Source organism: Babylonia areolata, chromosome 1, assembly GCF_041734735.1.
Source record: "Babylonia areolata isolate BAREFJ2019XMU chromosome 1, ASM4173473v1, whole genome shotgun sequence".
Classification (NCBI taxonomy): domain Eukaryota; kingdom Metazoa; phylum Mollusca; class Gastropoda; order Neogastropoda; family Buccinidae; genus Babylonia; species Babylonia areolata.
The window spans coordinates 87,583,732-87,593,148 of NC_134876.1; the positions used below are offsets into that span (position 1 = coordinate 87,583,732).

A 9,417-nucleotide genomic window follows, 5' to 3' on the forward strand; every position below is an offset into this window, starting at 1 on the left:
AAATAGATTAAATAAAATAAAATAAAATAAAAAAATAAATAATAACTAATACGGCAGTAAATCAGTAATTATTTTGTATTGTCCCCTTGATATATCACTCGCGTTCACAACACGGCTACATATAAATGCAGGTTTACACACACACACACACACACACACACACACACACACACACACACACACACATACACACACACACACACACACACATGCGCGCGCACGCACGCACGCACGCACACACAAGTTTCAAGTTTTAATTATCCTTTCACTCCTATTGGAGTATGGAGGATTACTGCAAAATAATCTTTTCATGCCCAGAACAAACATTTCCAAATACACAACAATGTCACATAAAAGTTGAGAAAACACAAATGTCTTTTAACTCCAAAAGTATAGCTAGGCAACATTTGCAAATCTAATCATCTTACTTACAGCTAAAATGACTTCTTCTTTTTTTTTTTGCCTCCTTTGAGCATATTACAAAAAATAAAAACCGATTTTGGAGACAAATATTTTTTAGGAACATATCTATTTCGTAACTGATCATAATTGGGACATTCCATTATAAAATGAAACTCATCACCAATCACAGATATGTTACAAACCTTACAAAGCCGTAACTCTCGTGGTATGCCTTTGTGTCTCCCTGTTTCTATTTCCAGCTTATGATTACTACTTCGAAATCTGAAGAAGCTGATAACGTAATTATCAGGCATTTGACATATATTTTTCTCTACCAAATCCACTTTTGAAATTTTGATAAAACAAACATTTACTACTCGCCTCTAGAGCATGTCTCCATAGATTTTGAAAACTATCTCTCAAAGCAATGTTGACATTCTTGCAGAAAGATTCCCTCTCCAGTTGAGCATCCCAAACACAGTCATATCCTGCTTCTATTAAAATTTGGCTGATACAACTCATCCATTTTGAAGCCGGAATAAATACCATTTCGATATAAGTCAAGTAACATCAAATATATTTTCCCAGAATATTTTTCTATGTTTGATATCACTAAGCTGGTCCAAAATCGAACTAATCTCATTTTCACTAACACACTAATTGGATAAATACCAGTTTCTCCATAAACAATTTGGGTCATTGTATTTCTGTTCAGTTTGAACAAGCGTTTCAAAAATTTCAATTCTAATTTTTCAAGTATATCTACATTTTCATAACCCCATATTTCTGCACCATACAACAAAATAGGAACAATCATAGACTGGTACATGTCCAGAATGATATATAAAGGTAAATCTTGATTTCTGGTTGACTGAAGTAACGAACACACACACACACACACACACACACACACACACACACACACACAGCGTATAATTTTTATAAGTCTTGTCACATGGGAAATTTCCGAAGTCACATCTACTGTGTTCAATAAATTAAGTGTCGAGGTCGCTTCGCAATTTTTGTTTGTTCGTTTGTTTGTTGTTGTTGTTGTTGTTTTAACCAAATACACCAAACATAAAATAGCATTGTATGCTGTCCTTCTGACGTAATATTACTAACTTACACACTTGTCATGGAGCTCGAAAAACTCGCCACTCTGGTCCGCTTCCTCTGCAGCGATCCAAGGGGAAAAACACTCACACACGTTTTGTTTTTTGGTTGTTTTTTGGTTTTTTTTTTTCAGATTGTTCCCCTTAGATTGTGAGGCAGTCCACTCTTGTCTCACAGCATGATTATTCTTGAGAATTTGTTATACTGATTTAATCCGCGCCTCCTGTAATAATTTACGCAAAATCGGAAACGTTAGCAAAGTCTCTATGATGGTGCACACGAACGGTCATTCAGAGAAAATTTACAATGACGTCTTTCTGATGTTCTGTGAAAAAACTAGTTCCGTGTTCGGAAATTCCCGAAATGACCGCCCACACACAAAGCGACGCTAAGTTTGAAGGGAAAGATTTCCACACAGGGATCTGCGTGGGCTTAAAAAAAAAAAAAAGCACCGAACGAGAAAAGGAGAAAGAACAGCAAGCAAGAACTGACGACGAGACGCACGAGCGGACAGCACTGCTGAGCACTGAGTAAGGAGGAGATCAGTTTGTGACACCTGACATGAAGCTGAGTGACAAATTGGTTCTTTTTGGTGTGGATTTCAGAACACAGAAAACAACAACTCACCAACAACAAAACCCCACAATATTTTATTCCATTTGATTGTTACTGAATTATACATTTTAAATGTGCAGATGCATAGTATTCACTGCGCTCCATGCGCCTTGGCTATACTGACCCAGTGGGCACCCATTTCAACAGCCCCCTTCATAGTTTTGCCCATGCGAGGATCGTTGCTGTCTGGCAGAACCAGTCCACGGGCCTGTACCGGCGTTTCATGGAGTCCACCGTGATTGCCCAACTTGGTACCCTCGCCCCAGCTGGACTCAACACCAAAGAGTGACGGCAGCGGTCTTCCAGGCATTCTGTAACCTCTTTCTGATTCTTGCCCTCTCTTTTTCCTCTATTTCTCCTCCACCCCTCATCCCGTTTAAAAAAAAATAATATACTTTCTTATTTTAATTCATTTTATTGTATTTATATATTCATATATTCACCTTTCCTTTTTTTCTTTTTCTCTCTTTTTTCTCTGTGTGTGTGTGTGTGTGTGTGTGTGTGTGTGTGTGTGTGTGTGTGTTTGGGTTTTTTGTTGTTTTTGTTTTGTTGTTGTTGTTTTTTTCACTTTTGTATATATATTTTTTTCCACTTATTATTTTACTTTCTTGTTCATATATCCCTAATACTAACAGTCTCTTCCACCCCCTTCCCTCACTCCTGCCTTCTCACCCCCCGGCCACTTTTTTCCCCCTTTCCCCTCACCCTTCCCTTTCAGAGCCCTTTCTTTCCTTCACACACTCACACTGACAGTTCTGCTCACCCTTCTTTGTTTTATTTGTGTGTGTGTGTGTGTGTGTCCTTTCCTGTGACTTCTTATCACTTTCCTTTCCTGAACTTTATTCTCTCCCTCTCTGTCTGTATCTTTCTGTCTGTCACTCACTCATTTCATTTGCCTGAAGGAGAACCCGTGGCTCGATACGTCGCCTCTTTTATCCCACGAAAGTCGACTTTTACCAAGATTCTTTTAGTCTACCTCCCACTATTCACTTTAGTATTCTTTAAAACTTCTTTTGTAATCAAGAACTGTCATTGGACATGAAACTACATATATTGGTATTCTTCAAACCCTTTTGTAATCTAGAACTGTGTTTTATTGTCTTGCTGTTCGTAGTGCGGAGGGATAAGAATGATAATGAAAATGGTAATTATGATACTACTACTACCAACACCACCACCATCAGCAGCAACAACAATCATCTTTTTCTAACACTTATTGTTATCATTAAAATTATATTAATAACAATATCAGTAATAATATCAAAGACAAAAATAACAGTATTGGTGATTAACCCCCCCCCCCCCCCCCCCCCCCCTCCCCACACCTCCAACCCCCCCCCCCCCCTCCCCCCAGTGTAACAAGAGGATTGCAGGTCCACTTTCTTGGTGGTCCAAGGGAACAAACTCTTACACAGAATGTGAGTACTGTTTTCAGATTGTTCCCCTTACACTAGTCAGGCAGTCCACGCTTTCGCGACATAATTGTCCGCTTGAGAGTTCTGTATTTACATGACTTGTAGAGGCGCGTCACATGATCTTCCACTCTCAGTCGCCTCGTTGCTCGAAATTTCGGAGAGCCAATCCAAGAACATAGATCATGTGACGCGCCTCTACAAGTCATGTAAATGATGGAGTCTCCCGTCGGTCCGACGGATGAGTAGGCAGGCAGGCTTATCTGTCGGTGTGTGTCCTCATATGGGAGAAGAGGCCGATTCTGGATGCGCAACACTTCCCACAGGTGGTGCAAGGGAAAACGTCTCCAGAAGTTGAGCCCTGCTTCCTTCGCTCACGCTTCTCCTTAATAGCCAGCATTCTCTTGTTTTCAAACGTCTTTATGCCAATAGAGCACAGCATCCTCCAGCGACAGCGGTCAAGGACATCAGTTTCCCAGGAAGCGATGTCTGTGTCACAGGCTTTGAGGTTTGTCTTCAAGGTGTCCTTGAAGCGCTTGCAGGGTCTTCCAAGTTCACGGTGGCCTTCCTTCAGCTGTCCATACAAAAGCATCTTCGGGATCCTGCTGTCTGTCATGCGGACAACGTGTCCTGTCCAGCGTAGCTGGCACTGGATCAGCAGGCTTTCGATGCTGGGCCGGCCGCTCCTCTCTAGGACCTGGAGGTTGGAGACCCTGTCTTGCCACTTTATACCAAGGATCTTTCGTAGGCATCTCTGGTGAAACTGCTCAAGTTGTTGAATGTGACGGCGATACGTCGTCAATGTTTCCCAGCAGTACAACAAGGTGGTCAGCACAACAGCTCTGTAGGTTTTCATCTTGGTGCGGAGCCCGATGCCTGTGTTGTTCCACAGCCTGTTGTTGAGTCTGCCAAAGGCGGAGCTGGCCTTGGCGATGTGCAGCGTCACTTCTGCATCAAGGGCTCCATTGCTGCATAGGGTGCTGCCCAGGTAGCAAACCCTGTCGACTGACTTGATCTCTGTGTCATTGATCTTGATTGCAAGTGGGGGGGGGGGGGGGGAGGCACTGGCGTTCTGTGAACTAGCCGGTTGGTACATGGACTCGGTCTTGCTGAGGCTGATGGTGAGTCCAAAGCGCCTGCAGGAGGTTAAGAAACTGTCCATAATGAACTGTATGTCCTCATGGGTGTGTGCAGCAAGCGCACAGTCATCAGCGAAGAGGAACTCTCTCATTAGTGCCTCAAACACCCTGGACCTGGCATGGAGTCGCCGCAAGTTGAGGCGATTCAGAGTGGAAGAAAGTGCGAAACAGAAGGCTTCTTTCTTCGACATTTTGCTTCATTTTTTGTTCTTTTTTTTTCTATTGTGCATATATTTACAGTTTGGTTCAGCAATGGAGGCTATCAACTGAAGAAATGGAGGACAGCACATTTATTTGCTGCTTTTGCTTTTGTCGATCGCCTTTGTCATTGTTTGCCATTTCGAGTAAAAGTTCGATACGCATGTCCAAGATCCAAGATGGCCGCGGAACTATCCAGCGGTCCATTATTGTTCTTGTGAAGTTTCAGTTTGAATAATGTTTCTGACACTGATTATAATCGGTGTCTCCTGTTGATTAAAGTGAGTCTGAAAGGGGCGGCAAAGCCAGCTATTGACACAAAGAACGGCCTATTTCGTGCTCAGTTCTGAACACAGCTGGTGAAAAATATCGGAAATTCCCAATGTGACCGCTCTGTTCTACAAATAGGTCAATTTAGATCAGCGTCACACACAGCACGCTATGACACGAAAGGAAAACCCCTGAACTGTATTCAGTAATTAATTATGCAGGCAAACCGCCATCTGTGGTCTTCGCGCGGTGGCCATTTTCAGTCAGTATCATTCTGGGTTGCCACGTACGACTCAGTCTTGAGAGAAAACCGGAACTGTCCGTCATTGTGATACAAACGGCATAGTTGCAGGATTCGTGAGTCTCTCTTTTGTTTGAGTTGAAGCCGTGTTCCCAAACGTTTTTTGCGTGAGCATGGAATACAAAAGAGCAAAGAGCACTGTTGAGCAGTAAGTTGTCGATCAACTGATGTTGTTTGTGACGTTTGTCCATTATTAACTTAATTAAGTGACAAAGGTACTGTTTGGTGGTGTAAAAGTTAGGACAGAGAACAGACAGAATGTTTATTTCATGTTATTGTTTTTAAATTATGCATTTTGAATATCACAGATAATAGTTTTTTTGTTGTTTTTTTCTTTTTTTGTTTTTGTGAGTGTAAAAGAACTGCAAAAAGCATTGAGCAAAGCAAAGCGATCCAAGGCAAGAAGTTCAATGGCAAAATAGGAATACAGCTGTGATAAATTTCATACAGACTGACTACCCAGTGCTACCACTACTGCTACTGCTGCTGGTGGTGGTGGTGGTACTACTACTACTACTACTGCTAATTCTTCTTCCTATTATTATTATTATTATTATTATTATTATTATTATTACTACAAAAATTCCACGTGTATTATCATTCTGTTCATTTACCCACCATGTAGGCAGCCATACTCCGTTTTTTTGTGTGTTTTTTTTGGGGGGTTGGTTGGTTTTTTGGGGGTTGGGGGTTGTTGTTGTTTTGGGGGGGTTCTGTTTGTTTGGTTGGTTGGTGTTTGGATGGGTGCATACTGGGTATATTCTTTTCCATAACCCTACGAATGCTGATATGAATTATTGGATTATAGGATATTCAACCTACTACGTATTTGATCTTCTGCGTTGTGTTTTACACACGAAGGGGGTTCAGGCATTTGCAGGTCTGCACATACATTCATATCAGTTATGTCACCACCATCACCAACACCATCATTATCATCATCATCGTCACCACCGTTACCATCGTCATCATCATCACCATCATCATCGTCACCATTATCATCATCGCCATCTTCATCGTCACCATCGTTACCATTATCATCATCATCATTGCCATCACCATCGTCACCATTATCATCATCGTCACCATCATCATTATCGTCATCATCACAATTAACATCGTCACCATCGTCACCATTATCATCATCATCACCATCGTCACCATCATCATCATGATCGTCACCACCATCACCATCATGATCGTCACCATCATCATCACCATCGTCACCACCATCATCATCATCATCATCGCCATCATCATCACCATCATCAATATCAATATCTTATCCGCTCACAGATCCACCCAGAAGCCCAACAAACCCACAAAGAGCGGCACGGGCACGGGCACGGGCACGGGTACGGGCAGCATGACGGGCAGCAGGAGGCACCACCGACAGACCCAGGGTGTGCCGACAGGGGCGGACACCGTCATGCAGATGGTCGCCGTGCAGGCCGTCCTAAACCTCCACTGCCACGACCAGGAGTACGTGATACGCACGGCACAGCGACTGCCGCAGCTGCTGCAACTGGACCCACGCCCCTCGCCTTCCCAACACTGTCCTCCTCCTCCTCCTCCCCACAACAACGCCCACCAGGCTGGCTGCTCCTCCACAAAGCAGGGAACATTGACTGCCGCGGCACTGCTGCGGGGACTGGAATCACAGGCTTGGGGTAACGAAGAAGAAGAAGGCGACGACGACGACGACGACGAGGAAGAAGCTGCAGATGCTGAGTCCCCCCACCACCGCTCTCCCGGCTCTCCTGCCCATCGGGAAACCCCGCGTCCTCACACGCAGCTCAGTGGACATGCCGGGGACCTCGTCACCGACTCCCACGAACCGCAGCTTCCCCCGGCATGTGATCGGGAGGGACGTCCAGGTAAGCCCAGAAACTGAACAGGCAAGCAAGCAGCTTATGCAAACAAGCTAGCAAGAAAACCAGCATTCATTCATTCTTCCGTCATCATCTTTACGGTAATCATAACTTTGTTGCTGTAGTTGAACAAAATGGTGACTCCTAGACCTTTTAAAACGAAGTTAAAAATGATTAAACGTGGTGTAAAATCAAAGGTACCTTGAGATGAAGATATAAGCACGACATTTCGAGTCTTTTACTCTTTGACACGAAACGTAGTGGTTTTATCTTCATCTTAAGATACCTTTCATTGTACACCACCTTTTATCATTTAAAAAAAAAATCTTTGTTGCCGTAGTTGTTGTAGTTATTCTTGCTGTTGTAGGAGTCATAAGAACTCACAACATAAAACAACAACATCATATTGGAATACGAGCGAACTGAAAATGTTTAAGGGAGAAGGAGAAGAGGGGCAACAACAAGAACAATGATGATGATGATGATAAACAGAAACAGAGAACTACGAAGTTGCAGAAAACATAACATACAGAATACACAACAGCAGCAGTGAGACTTCTTTGTCACAACTTAACTGTGTTCTGTCCCGGCAACTCTTTCAGGAAAGGCGACTCGTTTCCGCTCTGTACTTATCGATCGATCTTCGGTTCATCGTCTCTTCTAAAACAGCAGCACCCAGACCACAACTCAAGTAACTATGGAGTGATGAGACAAATCATGTTTCTGTCTGTAGGAACTCTCACTTGCCCAACGCTTCTTGTAGAAATAGTAGAGACAACAGCAGCTATAGGACCGGTAACTGGTTGCATTACCAGCAGCTGCAGTTGTATTAGTAGTATCAGTAGCAGCGGCAGCAGTAGTAGTATTGGTTACGGCAGTAGTAATAGTAGTAGTAGTAGTAGAAGTGACAGCAGCAGCAGTAGCAGTATTAGTGACAGCAGCAGCAGCAGTGACAATGACATTAGTACAGCTTGAGTGTTGGTGATGTGGAACTTCACCAGTGGCTTATTTTTTCCTTCCAACTTTGCACATACACCACCAAACCACACTGTGTGTGTGTGTCTGTCTGTGTCTGTGTTTTCGCGCTCTCTCGTTTTGTGTCTGTGACTAAGTGTATCACTTTCTTTACCCTTCTTGAATATGCATGTCTGTTTTGGGTTGTTGTTTTTTGTTTGTTTGTTTGTTTTTGTTTTGTTTTTTTGGTTGTTTTTTGTTGTTGGTTTTGTTTTCTTTTTTGTTGTTGTTTTTTTATTATTATTATTTTTTATTCACTGTTTAACAACTCCCATTTTTCAAATAATAGTATTCTCTTATGCATAACTATAAACTTCTTCATGCATGTTTGACAGAAACGACCGTCACGCCACCAACGCACCCCGCCACCAAGTCAGTCTCAACCACGACGTCTGAAAAAGCTGCCGAGGATCCGAACCAGCAACAGGCAGCAACGGCTTCCACGAAGCGTAAGAGAGATGCGGAGATCCCACCCCCATCGGCACAGCGGACCTTGGCGCAGAGAGTGGAGGCCTTGAGGAGAGAGAACGCCAGACTTAAGGCCCTTTGCACGTGTCGTCACTGCCGCATTCGCCCCGTGAACCTGGCGCTTTTGCCGTGCGGACACCTTTGTCTATGTGTGGAGTGCGGGCCTGCCTTCAGCAAGTGTCCTGTGTGCCTCAAGAAGGTGTTGGCGGACGTTAAAACGTTCGTCGCGTAAAGTAGTGTGTTAAGGGGTGGGGTCACGGGGGTGGGGGAAGGGGGGGGACTTATTAGTGTAAAACTGGCGTAATAGGGATAATGTGGAAATCAAAGGCGAAATGTGTAGAGAAACAGACTTGGAGATAATTTTGTCCTCTGATTTGTTGGAAAGCATGTCCTTGACATTATCAACAATATTAACCCCAAACAACCTGTAAGCTTGATCCAGTACCTATATATGTCCTTCTTCAGTGCATTAAACACCTGGTCTGCCTCCACGTAAGCATTTTTGTTCTGGGTGGAATGGTTAAACCAAGGTATGTTTGTTTGTTGGCAAGTATCTTTCTGCTAGTATTTTTGTAGTCCTGTTTTAATGCATTGTGTATTTTATGTAGTTTCGG

At 43.3% G+C, this 9,417-nt stretch overlaps 1 protein-coding gene across 1 annotated transcript; it reads left to right on the forward strand.

Annotated features, from left to right (window-relative positions):
• Positions 1–6,816: 6,816 nt before the first annotated feature.
• Positions 6,817–9,035, forward strand: LOC143290766 (uncharacterized). The gene is made up of 2 exons (XM_076600315.1): positions 6,817–7,327; positions 8,671–9,035. The coding sequence occupies exons 1-2, from the start codon at positions 6,817–6,819 to the stop codon at positions 9,033–9,035; spliced, it is 876 nt and encodes a 291-aa protein (XP_076456430.1).
• The last annotated feature ends 382 nt before the right edge of the window (positions 9,036–9,417 follow it).

What these genes read in the sequence shown, in the direction of transcription:
- LOC143290766 (XM_076600315.1), top strand. Translation starts at nt 6,817, where the DNA reads ATGACGGGCAGCAGGAGGCACCACCGACAGACCCAGGGTGTGCCGACA. An exon ending in TGATCGGGAGGGACGTCCAG is followed by an intron (nt 7,328 to 8,670) that starts GTAAGCCCAGAA and finishes CATGTTTGACAG; the next exon opens with AAACGACCGTCACGCCACCA.